We start from the raw sequence: 14,101 nt of genomic DNA on the forward strand, positions 1-14,101 counted from the left end.
GGTGACTCCACAGCTTGTCCGTCGCTATCTATTCGCTATCCTCTCCATTCAGCAGTGCCTGGAAGTGTTCTCTCCTGCAACCGTCGGTTCTCAGTAACCAGGTTCCCGGCATAGGAAAGTTCTTTCTCCTGACACTGTTGACTATTCAAAAGAAACTTCGCAGGCGAGGGCCTAGCGTGATTGGTAACGTCTCCGCCAACCACGCTCGACGCCTGGGTTCGAATCCCAATGCCGACATAGGTGTCGATGGTTGTGGGGTGGCGTGATCCACTCACAACCAACCCAACTGGTCTAGATTCAATCCCAGCCGACACCGGGAGATTTTCTGAGGCGAAAAATCTCTGGGATCACGCCTTCCATCGCATGAGGAAGTAAAGCCGTTGGCGCCGGTCCGTTAATCAACGGGTCGTAAGTTAGGGTCCTGGGTGGAGTAGCCTCCCGGGCGTCGGTGATTGGCACAACAACAGTGGCGGAACAAGACCGACGGAAAATAAGCGAGAATAAAAAAAAAGAAACTTCGTATGTCGTTTCTTGAATAACTGTTCTCTGCGCTGGTGAGCACTTGTTTGTCGTACTCGCGCTTCTCCTTTTTCGGCAGCTGTGAGTATTCTTTGACAGTCGGCGCGGAATAAGCCGTTACGACTTCTCCCACAGTCTCGCAGTCATTTCTACGGCACCATGTATATTTTTCCACAGTCTATCTATGTTCTCTACATTTTCCTTCTGCTGTTCTCCGATCCGTTAGTCCAGCTGTTTGGCGTGCTCAGCTAACACGCCATCCGCTTTCAATCGCTGGATGTTGTAATGCATCCTCCTCGACAACTGTGCTCATATCTTATACACGACGAGATAGTGATCGTCCCCGACCATCAGTGTTCAATCAGGGAGCAGGTGCCTCTTATTTCTCTGGATGCGGCAAAGTTCATCAGCCTTAGGCCGTTATTATTGATCGACGAATGTGACATTGTTCCGACCTGTGAATTTTCATCGCCGATAACGACTTCTAGGTCGTATTTTGGGCACTCCTAATAAGTACGCTCGAGCTTATCGGGTTTATCGTTGATCGATGCGTAAGTGTTCATGAGGCTTATCGTTTTTTAAAAGAATCACTAGCGTATAGGAGAATATCTTTCACTACGGAAACATTTGCTTTCACACTGGTGAGCAAATCGACGCACGTGCTTGAAGAGACCAGGGAATCGTGTGTATCTGAGTAGTTTGCGAAAAACACCGTGGTGGATTCTGAACAATCTCTTTTGGGAGATAATAAACTGAGGTGAGCTTTCTCAAACGGTAGGACATTACGCACAATAACTCTGCAACAAACTGCAGTGCTTTTATAGTGAGTGTTTTGAGCATACATCAAATGAGGAGAGTATCTGAGTAGGAAAATAGATTGCGTTTTTGTCGAATTTGCTCTGGAGCTTCTTCTACGAGAAAACTCACGTTGTTTAAATTGTATTTTCTGAGTAGTGCGCAAGAAGTAGTAGAATTGCTACACGCAGCGCTCATGCCGGTGGAGAAATGCGCGGTGAATTAGAATTCCTCTCTTTTCACATATTGAGAAGAATAACAAGCCCGGTGTTCATTATAATTATACTGTTGTTGAATAATTCCTCTTCCTACTGCACGGAACTGTTTTTCGTCGGAATTTGGCCACCGAACCTCTTGGATTTCCGCGATATCCACTCCCTGTCGCATCAACTCTCGAGCAAGCAGGGCAGCCCATACCGGTTCGTAGTCTCCAATCGTGTTTTGCTCGTGTCCGTGTTTGATGCTGTGGTATTTGCAGATTTATCCTCACTGTATATCTGTCTTGTTCGTAATTAGAGGTGTTGTAAAGTTCGGTATACTGCATCACCAGGGCTGCGATACTTATGTAGGAGAACTGTTCCATTATTCATCTTAGCCCATATTTTCATATCAATTGAAGAATTGAAAACTAGAAAAACTATTTTCTAACTAAATCAATCTACTAATCCATGAAATGGATTCCTCTTAGTCTACTTTAGATTTCTCATAAAGTACTTACTTAAAAGCTCTTTATTTCAATCACCCACCTCAGAAAACAATTTCCACGCACTGCTCTTAACGGCTACAACAGGAGTCCTCCAGCAACCAACCAAAAAATTTTTTTATCATTAGCGGAATTCTTTCATATTAATCACACAACATTATTACTCACTATTCTAGAAATACTCTTATCTTTGAAATGTTAACCTTCAATTTCCAAAAACAAGCATTGAGTAGCAGAAACGTATGAGTTAAATTTTTACAAATCTTGAACTCTAATGTTTTTCATCTGTTTTCACTGCGTTGAAGAAAATTAAAAGTTGCCAAATTAGTTTCTGTAAATACGAGAAACAAATTACTGAAAATATTGGATTATTCCTACATAGGTAATTAACATAAATCGACAGCACTACAGTGGTTACCTAGATTACCGATTATGTGCGTAAACAACTGCAACGGATACCTAGGTAACCTACTATAACGGTATGTGACTGCGTTCATTCTCGAAAATGGTTAACAGTGTGATGAATGGCATCGTGAGATCAATAATGGGGCAGTGGTTTAAGTTTGGATATGAATATGGGAGCGTTGTTGTAAGTTTACTATATTTCCATTGCTGGGCGATTCTTAAGAGCATGTTAGCGTATTTTGTTTATCTTTCCAATGATTTGGTGAAAATTTGGTGCTTAATAAGTGCATTCTTCGCGAACGACGGCTTAATGAGATGAATAATCGAACAATTACCCTACGTCTCGTGGTGGGGCTGCCATCTACGCTGACAATATGTAGCATTGTAGTCATTTAGCCACTACATCATAACGTTTGTTCTAGGGACCACGTGAAGTCACTTTCCTTTACTCTTAGAGCTGAGAAAATTATCAGCTTCAAAATGTCAGGACAAAATACTGAAATATTGAAGAAAAAAAAACAAATAATTGTTTTGCACAAGGCAAGTCACCCTAACTTTTTTCTTCATCATACTTTGTTAGAGTCCAAATTTTTCTAACATGCTTGATACTGCGGATTCAACAAAATTAAAAACTATGATTAAACGATTTTTCACACTTTCATGATCAGAAAAAAATCGTGTTTGAAAAAATTGTTTGTAGAGATTTCGTATTATGTTCAACTTCGGAAAGAAAATGTCAATGTTCATGTCCAGAATCCGAGAGTGAACAACGTTACACAGTGTCATACCTCATTACAACCCATTATACTACACCATGCTTCATCATAATCTATCACATTCCATCGTTCTCCGTTGCGCTTAATATATACCCCATCGAGCATTTCTTCGCCGAAATCAAAAAATAGTTTCTGATTTAAATAAAACTTTACTGAAAAGTTGCATTTTTATGAAACAATATCGCATATTCGTTCAGAATATTCACCAAAGTTGCACAATAACTTAGAAAACACTTCACTTCATTGACAAATTAAATTAAATTAAATTAAAGAACGGTGATTTCAATTTCCAAGTATTCTTTAAGAGTGTACTTTCTCTTATTTTTGTGACGTAAGAGATGATTAAAGTACTTATGAGCTAATTTCTTGCTGTTGAATTGTTTTGAAAGGAATAACTTCATCTAGAATGCGCTGAATATATGCTGAAAATTTCACCCAACCACAATTGGTTAAAATAATTGGCACATGTGCTCAGTCTGTCAATATCGCTCTGATTAATGTATGAAATTGAAGGCGCCTATAAAAGCAATTAAAAATTTTAAAATTGAGCAATTCGTGATAGTTTGAATTTTTTAATAATCAATCAGAAATAACTTATGAAAAGCGTGTAGTGTTATTTCTTCCTCGTATAGCAAAAACTGAAAAAATACAAAACCAGCTTGAATGTTTCAATTTTTTTTTATTTCTGTCGAGATGTACGTTTCTTTTGGATTGATTCCACAAGTCGGACTCGATTATCCGGAGACTCGATTAGCCGGAAACTCGATTATCCGGAATTTTATGTTTTTCGTGTCCGTTTTCAATTTTTATTCCGAAATTTTGCCTCTAGCATCCCTTTTGGCATATTTGTTACCATTTTAGTCACTTCCGGCATGTTTGGGACATGTCCGAACTAAGTGAAAATAATCAATGTCCAATTTATTTATTTTTCGCTACTCAAGATTTTACCCCTTTTCGCCTCAGAAATAACTTCTGGTTACGCTATTGCATCATACGAGTGAAATAAAGAAAAGAAATATTTATTTTATGTTCGTTAATCGCAAATTTCAGTATTTTTTGTGTGATTCGATTATCCGGAAAACTCGATTATACGGAATGAAAATTTTTTTGATGTTCCCGATAATCGAGTCCCACCTGTATTGGACAAAAATTATCAGTCATTGATTAGTAAGGTTTTGCTATAACCTTTCGAATTCAATTAAAAGCAAAATTTTTTTTAGCAATAAGTTCCAAAAATCCTCCGGATTCGAAGTAAACCAGCTTTATGTGAAACACATTAATAACTAAGAAACCTGCGCTGAAAAGACTAATCAGACTTACTAGCTAGCATTTTACCGCTATTTACCGATTGTGTCAAGTTTCTTTTTGATTTAAGATTCGACGTAAATTTACTATGCCGATTATTTTATCGAAAAAATAGATTCATTCAGGAATTGACAAAAATCAAGGGTTAACAGGAACCTAGTTCCCATCTGTTAGAAGTTGTTTTGATGCAGGTGTTATAGTAAATATCATCCGAAACAGCTGATGATTCGGCAAAGTTGTTAGTGAAGTTTCGATTGAAAATGACGATTTCGAAAACCGAAAAAAATATTTTTACTGCGATTCTCAGGATATGATCCGAGTACAATAACTTAGGTAATTTGAAACGATTTGTTCTTAATTGAAATAAACTTTTGGAAATATAATTCGGAAACAACTGCATAATGTTTCCTAATCTGCTGTCGCTAGGAACAATTGTATCGGGGATTATTAGGTTATTGAATCTTCAATAACAAAAAAACAAAGCTCAAGTGTGATGTAAATTTTGTAACTCCAAAATCAGAACAAACACTGTCTTACCTATTCCCGAGTTCTAGCTCGCCATGGCAAGCTCATTCGCTTGTCCACACTAAGTACGAAGCAACAATCACAAACACCAAATTTTTCATCTCCGATCGGATTTAATTTTCACGTAAGCTTTCGTCTGTTCGCCTCTGTCTTTGTTTCTGTTTCATAACAAAATAACACATTTCAAATAACAAAAATCGCCAAAAAACTAACAGCAAAGATTGTCAAAACTAATCGACAGAAAGCGAGAAGATACCACGGTTTCAAAAAAAAGTTAATAATAATAATATAATCAATTCTACTACTAGTACACTGCCAGTGACGACGGTAGCCCTAGGTAGGATTTTCGCATGCCGACTCACACACGAACATCAACTGCGGAATGCCAACCGGGAGCATGCGAAAGGAACCGGACCACGGCGTCCGGCCACGTCGTGATGAGGAATGATGACTTCGTTATATCACCTGCACGTGGAATGTTGCATGATTGCTGCATCTAACCCCCCTACCCCCTTAAACCGTTGGCCGTTTGCTCACCCCACCCCTTTCTGCAAGTTGAAACCAAATCCACCGTCCCTCTCTCAGCCACAAATAACTCTGCACGAACCGCATGAGTCGCATGGCACGACGAACGCACGAACAGCATGAGGAATGCTTCACTTTCCATCACGCGAATGCTCAGATAAAGCGATACATATTTGCATGCTAGCATGTTGCATTCTTCCCCGAATCCCCCCGATTGCATGAATCGACAGTTCGCTGAGCTTTTCTGCTTGCTCCCTTCCTCCCCAAAGAAACTGATGTCTTGCTGCATGCAGTTCGTCTCTGTACTGGATAAGAAACATGGCTGCTCTGAATCTATCAAAATGTCCGTGCTTAACGGTGCATATCGAATGCCGGAGAATGCTTGCATGATTTCTGTTTTGCTTTAGTGCCAGTAGAGGACTTTCAATCTTGGCATGCCACGCTTTTAGTAACTGTTTGCTGTATAACCTTAATATTATGATTTTTTTACGAATCGCTGCCTGCCCGCGTGATTGGATGAAACCTTTCTCGTCACTCGGGCAGGTTGCTGTCAGTTTTCAATCTATGCCTTGTTTATAACTATCTTAAACTTTTGATTTTTCGATTTACTCTTATGCTCTCTAAATTTTGTTTGGAGATAGTTTTCTTGTCTTTTTTTCCTGCTAGTCCGGTTCAAAGTTTCTCTGAATTACTTTTTTTTGAAACTCCCTCCTTTGACTAGTTCTTTCTGCTGATTCGAACGTCTCTTCCCTCGAAGAATGGAAATTACATCTTCGTTTTCTCATCCTTTCCCCCCGTCCAACCAATAATAAAGTCGCGTTAAGCTTTAGCCGAAACCCCCTCGATTGGCGTAATAAAAGCACTTAACCAAACAAGCCCAAAAAGTCAGGCGATATTTGAGACAGGAAACGCTAGGCTCCCGAATTTCACCGCCCACACCTCTCTCCCTTTTTCTAACATTTGAGAGGACAAAATTGTGTACATACGCTTGAACCCCCACCTCCCCTTCCAGATCAGGACCACCACAAGTGATAGTAAAAGTTCACGAATCAATCAGTCACAGCGCAATCAAAATTATCCTAAGACTTGAAAACTGATAGCTAGGAACTCCATCCTAAACCAACAACCACCCGACCGACCCCGATCATGATCCCAGTTAGCAAAAATGTACCGAAGATATGGTATGATACCTTCTTCCCCCCCAAAAACTTCCGCCCCGAACCGCTCTCGAAGATAGGGAAAAAATATATAAATTTACTGAAAATCCATCAATTTTTTACTAATATTTAATTTCCTCCCGGCCACTGTCATCATCGGCATCATCGTTGTCGACGTTGTCATCGGAAAAAACTCCCCAACACCACAAAAAAACGGAAATACAACAACCCCACAGGAATACAGCGTGCAGCTAACATTCCGAGAGCAGTGGCTGGACGAACGGCTGAAATTCGACGACATCGGAGGTGAGTGAAAAGTTTGACAAGTATATTCCTATATACACATATTTTACCACTGATAAATAACCAACCGGGGAAAACTGGTCAGAATTCGATTAAAATCAGAGTGATCTAACCGCCCTCCCTCCCCCACACACACACACGGGCGAGTGCACATATCGGTGGCTTGTTCGGACCAATGTTCATCATCTGTTGATCTGTGACAGCGGGCTAGTCATTTTGTTGCCGTTCATTCGCTGCTGATGTGTCAAACTGAGATGGGAAAAATTGTAACGCACAAAAGTAGAGCGGAGAAGAGAGCAGTCGTGTTCCGCCTCCACACGCCAATACATTGTCCTTCACTGATTGACAGTAATGGGATCGATATGGATAGAAATAAATTGGATTCCAGCATCCGTTCGGCATTGGTCAGTTATTTAACCCTCGTTCTTGTTAAGCTGGGTGCGATTAAACTTGTATCGTGAAAAATTGGAAGGAGATCGTCAACCTACAGCATCAAAGTTGTCCATAATGTCTCTTCAGATTGCAGATTTTTAAATAGTAACTTTTAACAGTTGTCAACATAATAACGATGTTGAAAATGTTAAAAATGTTAAAAATGTTAAAAATGTTAAAAATGTTAAAAATGTTAAAAATGTTTAAAAATGTTAAAAATGTTAGAAATGTTAAAAATGTTAAAAATGTTAAAAATGTTAAAAATGTTAAAAATGTTAAAAATGTTAAAAATGTTAAAAATGTTAAAAATGTTAAAAATGTTAAAAATGTTAAAAATGTTAAAAATGTTAAAAATGTTAAAAATGTTAAAAATGTTAAAAATGTTAAAAATATTAAAAATGTTAAAAATGTTAAAAATGTTAAAAATGTTAAAAATGTTAAAATTGTTAAAAATGTTAAAAATGTTAAAAATGTTAAAAACGTTAAAAATGTTAAAAATGTTAAAAATGATAAAAATGTTAAAAATGTTAAAAATGTTAAAAATGTTAAAAATGTTAAAAATGTTAAAAATGTTAAAAATGTCAAAAATGTTAAAAATGTTAAAAATGTTAAAAATGTTAAAAATGTTAAATATGTTAAAAATGTTAAAAATATTAAAATGTTAAAAATGTTAAAATTGTTGAAATTGTTAAAATTGTTAAAAATGTTAAAAATGTTAAAAATGTTAAAAATGTTAAAAATGTTAAAAATGTTAAAAATGTTAAAAATGTTAAAAATGTTAAAAATGTTAAAAATTTTAAAAATGATAAAAATGTTAAAAATGTTAAAAATGTTAAAAATGTTAAAAATGTTAAAAATGTTAAAAATGTTAAAATTGTTAAAAATGTTAAAAATGTTAAAAATGTTAAAAATGTTAAAAATGTTAAAAATGTTAAAAATGTTAAAAATGTTAAAAATATTGAAAATGTAAAAAATGTTAAAAATGTTAAAAATGTTAAAAATGTTAAAAATGTTTAAAATGTTAAAAATGTTTAAAATGGTAAAAATGTTAAAAATGTTAAAAATTTTAAAAATGTTAAAAATGTTAAAAATGTGAAAAATGTGAAAAATGTTAAAAATGTTAAAAATGTTAAAAATGTTAAAAATGTTAAAAATGTTAAAAATGTTAAAAATGTTAAAAATGTTAAAAATGTTAAAAATGTTAAAAATGTTAAAAATGTTAAAAATGTTAAAAATTTTAAAAATGTTAAAAATATTAAAAATGTTAAAAGTTTTAAAAATGTTAAAATGTTAAAAATGTTTAAAATGTTAAAAATGTTAAAAATGTTAAAAATGTTAAATATATAAAAAATATTGAAAATATCAAAAATGTTAAAAATGTTAGAAATGTTAGAAATGTTAAAAATGTTAATAATGTTAAAAATGTTAAAAATGTTAAAAATGTTAAAAATGATAAAAATGTTAAAAATGTTAAAAATGTTAAAAATGTTAAAAATGTTAAAAATGTTAAAAATGTTAAAAATGTTAAAATTTTTAAAAATGATAAAAATGTTAAAAATGTTAAAAATGTTAAAAATGTTAAAAATGTTAAAAACGTTAAAAATATTCTTTTCGGCATTTATGTTAAATATATCTGCCAAAAATGTCCAAAATTGTCAAAAAGATAAAAAAAATGTCGAAAAAGTCCAAATTTAAAAATGTTAAAGTGTGGAACTCTCGATGAATGAATTGATGTACTCGTAAAAATTATTTTGGTTTCGGTTCCAATTTTCATAAAATTGGTGTACCGCAAGGAAGTGTTTGTGGGTCTGTTGCTTTCATATTGCGTATTCACGACATGAAATCAATTGTAATAAATTAGATATTTTTCGAATCGAATGTTATCGACTTATCGATCATACCAATGTTTCAACTTCTGAAAGTCATAAACAATCCACGAGTATATTATTTAGATCTCAAAATAAGTAGATTAGGATAATTCTGGCAAAGTGTAAAATTTGAGTCCAATTCGAGGAGCATTAGATTTTTATCAAATTAAATTGCCTCATTTCAAGTTCAAGAAAATAATCACGCTTTTCATTAAACTGCTCCCGTGTTTCACCTTTAAAGCTGCTCCTTTCTCCACCACAAGGACTACCCCTGAACTAGGGTCACATGGTAACGTGAAGGAAGAAACTTTCTACTTAACAGCGATTTACACAAGTTTGTTTTCCGGACGGCGATGTAGATTGTTTTTTTTTTGTCGTCTCATATACCTACATCTCCTCCATTCCGAACCAGTCGTTTGGACCTGCCAAGCGGGCCAACGAGTGCGCATACATTTATCTCCGTCACACCATCTGGCCTCCGTCACTGGGCCGGTCGTCCCGGGAAGGAAAGGATCAACATCGTATCTTACAACAACCCACCGTAAAGTCTCTCGATGAGGCGCTGCTGACGAGAGCTTTTCCGTAAACAACGCAAAACTGGGCCCCGGATGTCGCCATGCCTGGCGCTGCTGGAAGTAAATAAAAATTTGAGATTTGCGCTGTGTTTGTTTATCTTTATGGGACCAACAGCTTTATTTATGCGAGAAGACACTTGAGCAACGCCTCTTTATCTACCATGATGCTATGTAGTAGCGTGTTTTTTCGGCGGGGGTGATGGAGTGGACAGATTTAACGGCGGTTCTCAGTTTTGTGCGGAGGTCAGATGATGATCTATGAGAACTTTGAATTGATTTGAATTAGTCGACCTGCTCCAAGGCTGCTCTCAGAAGTTTTATTATGAATTCGTAGTCTTTTGACAGTTGTGCTATTATATGTCACAACCATCAATCATTTTTTTCTCTTTACTTTACACTGCACATATATCCTTTAGTGAATGAACATGAACTGTTGGAATAAAATTGTTGCTGATAGCTTTTCCAACATCCACCGTTTCGAATCGATTAGTATTAAGTTGAACAGCAATTCCCTAAGAGAATTCTTCACCTCAACATCATCCCGGATATCAAAATAGGATCACTAATTGCCAACGTGATAAATTTCCACTCCAATCAACATATTAAAAATATAGTATTTGAATTCCCAGCTGAACTACAAGCACGTCTTTCGTTTCTCTTTCGCCACTCTTTCCCGCAACACAGGCCGCCTGAAGTACCTGACACTGACCGATCCGAACCGTGTCTGGATGCCGGATCTGTTCTTCTCGAACGAGAAAGAGGGCCACTTCCACAACATCATCATGCCGAACGTTTACATCCGCATCTTCCCGTACGGTTCGGTGCTGTACAGTATACGAATCTCGCTGACGCTGGCCTGCCCGATGAACCTGAAGCTGTACCCGCTAGATCGGCAGGTTTGCTCACTCCGGATGGCTAGCTGTGAGTATTATTTTTTTATTTTTGATTATTGTAAAAAGGTTTAGCAACGATGTAGTTGTTACATCATTTTTTAGTTGAAACTATTGTTTATTATTATACTTATATGATTCAATAAGCAGATAACAGCAACAAATAGAATTGATGTGATACAGAATAACGGGTGACAACTTAAAACTCAGATTTTTTTTCAGTCGTTGTCCAAAAAAGTTGCTGTACTTAAAGAAAAATTGATTTATTTCTCTCAAAAATACATTCTTTACGCTCATCGACAAAAGAAAAAAATTCGGTCCTAAAGCTCAAACTGGTAAAAATTAAAGATTATAGCTATTTGACCTTTCCTGCGAATTTTGGTGCCCTAGTCATCTCGAAAACGCGTTAAAAGCTCTCACCCACTCCAACGCGAACTAGAAGAACAATAACCGTGCGCCCCCTTTTACTGTTGAATCGGTGGAGACGCTATGTTAACCTGTCGACAGCGTCCTTGAAAACGAGTTCATGGGGAAATTTGGATCTAGAGCTCGATAGTGACATTCTAGTAGAAATCTTTCTTCTACAACACTGTGCAGTATGATGTAGTGCACATTTTCCTGTAATTTAAAATTAGGGTGATACAAATTTTCGGTGAAATCTAACATCTAACTTTATTATCTTTGCAGATAGAGTTGAACGATGTTCTACACTGTTGTAGCCTCATCTGTTTTGCGTGATTTTGTGGAAAAAAGTTTTTCTCTATCTTTCAAATTAACCGATTTAGAGCTGTGTTACTAAATCACAAGAAGAAAACTACAGGTGTGATTCTAAAGCTCTACTGAAAAAAAGGAAAGATTATAGCTGTTTAACCATCCCTGTGAACTTTGATGCCCCTATCCATTTCAAAAACTAGTCAAAAGCTTCCACCCACTCCAACGAGAATAATAGCCGTGCGTCTCCTTTCACTGTAGAATCGATGGAGACGCTAGACTAATGTTGCTGTTCCGTTCATGTTGAGCAACTTTGTAAAAAAGTTTTTTCTCTCTTTAAAAACAACCAATTTATTAAGTTCAATTCATAAAGGAACAATCTATGGCATCACCTGACTCAGGGATGGTATTCTACGCGATTTTTCGGGACTCGTAAGTTATTTACGTTTTCTACGGTAGAAAACCTCTTGCAAGTAGAAAACTCTCAAACACTCGAAAATTCACAGTATGAGTCATAAAATGCCATTCGCTGCGCTGCTTAAGTGTATTTAAGTAACGGGAGAATTAATGGCGAAACAAGCAATGATGAAGAAACTCAAAAAAGCAAACAAAGTTTTCACTCAATAATTTTAATCGTAATTCACGGTAAACATATTTGTTGTCATCCAAAAATGCTAATGAAAGCAAAATCGCATAATATACGTCAAATACAAAATCACATACAAAATTAGTGCAATAGCAAAGGTGCATATAAGGCCTGGTTTCTACAGAACTGTGCTTTCGCCGTCAAATCTCATATATTTACAGCGTACCCAACACCTCAAGTTCATGGTTCTGCTGGCATGTATAAAAATAGCCCACCAAAAATTTCATGCAACTTTAAACGGTTGCAGGAAGAATTCTTTACACCCTCGGGAAAAATAACTTTTAAATGAGTAAGATTTGACGCATTTTCGTAAAAAGTAGAACAACTCATAAACTGAGTAACTCCGTAAATACGTATAATTGAGAAACAAGGCGTTTTAAAAACTGAGTGATTGTTACTCACTTTTTGAGTACAGTATTACTCAGTTTTGAGTTAAGTAATTAGGGTAAAAGCACCAGTTTTAGCCATAGTATGTTATCTATGAGAGATATTTGTCCTTCTTCCTTCGAAAAATATGTAATTGAAAAATTTCAACGGGGAAATCGGATGAAATTGCCTATATTCTGCACTAACAATGAGTTTAAATAATCAGATTATGTTGTATTGTTTACATATTTTCCAATCAAAAAACTTCTCTAGGCTCCTGTTTTGGCCAGAGCATTTCTAAATTGGCCACTTGGGTCTCCTATTGTGGCCAATTCGCGAAAAAATTGAAGTCACACGAAATTATTTTATATTTTGATTTTATCATATAGAAATATTTTAACAGCAGAAAATCCTCATTTTTGAACTAACCAAAGGGTCAGTATATATAATAATAAAACTAAATAATGATATTATATTCACACATAGCTAGCAGGGCAAAGTACTTCAAGTTAGAGTTTGTTTAAACTTAGTAGGATGTTTAATAACACTGACATCACATCTGATCTATAATAATTTCACGTCTGTCATTGATCTACATTGAAAAGATTCCGCTCTTTCCTTTTTCACATAGAAACTTTTTCGTATTATTTGCTAACATCAACTTCGGTAACTCAAGTGCCATTTATTATAGTCAGGTTAAGGTTGAGAATACGAAGCGTTAGTTTTGGTAAATATAAATGAAGTTACAGATTTGTAAATAATTTGAACAAACGGAGACTTTCTAATCCCAAACCAGTTTTGTAGTTTCACATATCTCATGCGATTAAAATATCAGCCCAAAAAACTCCATACATTTCATGTTTTGCATAAACATATATACGTTACCATGGTTTTGTTTACATATGGCCAATATCAGGATTATGAATCATGGAATTGCATTAATATGTGGCCAAGAATGGATCAATGAACGTTTTTGGAAGCTGTTGGTAATTTTGATATTGCAGTGAAAAATCACACCAAAATCTCTACTTTTTTTATCCATGTGCTGTAGTAAGTTGTGCCTGATGCTGGTAACAAGATTTGTTATAGAAATGGGCAAATTTAAACAAAGTTATGCTCTATGAAAAATAGCTTGCAAACTACCTTAACGTTAGGCTGTATAGTGAACTGCAGAAAGCATAGTTAGTTCCTTTATTTAAACTAAAATACGCATATTCATTTGCTTAAGTTTGTAATAGTTTTGTTGAATAGTATCAGCAGGTTCAATAGGAGACTTCGAATTAGGAGTAATCTAAGATACTTTTTCAAAATTATCAATTTTATTCTATCATGGCCAAAACTGGTGCTAAGGCCAAAACCGGTGCTTCTACCCTACTCATTTTTTGAGTTCTAAGTTGTTACTTAATTTGATTTACAAATTTATATAAAGTGTCGAAGATAAAATTAAACATACCTGGGTTTGTTGTACTGGCCAGAAAGCCCTAGAATATTTTGCAAATGGGAGGTATTGCTAATCCGAAAACTTATGAAACATATCAAAAACAAATTCAATCGATGGAGATCAAAAGCAACGATTTCAAATGTCCAATTCGTTCTCAAT

At 35.6% G+C, this 14,101-nt stretch overlaps 1 protein-coding gene across 8 annotated transcripts in view; it reads left to right on the forward strand.

The window, feature by feature from the left end:
• The window catches only part of LOC129730022 (glutamate-gated chloride channel), a 132,029-nt gene that overhangs the window by 87,134 nt on the left and 30,794 nt on the right, over positions 1-14,101 (forward strand). For all 8 annotated transcript variants that reach the window (XM_055688974.1, XM_055688972.1, XM_055688980.1 and 5 more), the window contains 2 exons: positions 6,947-7,016; positions 10,573-10,809. In XM_055688974.1, the coding sequence (XP_055544949.1) occupies positions 6,947-7,016; positions 10,573-10,809 (307 nt within the window). The remainder of the gene's footprint in view (positions 1-6,946; positions 7,017-10,572; positions 10,810-14,101) is intronic.

Source organism: Wyeomyia smithii, chromosome 3, assembly GCF_029784165.1.
Source record: "Wyeomyia smithii strain HCP4-BCI-WySm-NY-G18 chromosome 3, ASM2978416v1, whole genome shotgun sequence".
Taxonomy (NCBI): Eukaryota; Metazoa; Arthropoda; class Insecta; order Diptera; family Culicidae; genus Wyeomyia; species Wyeomyia smithii.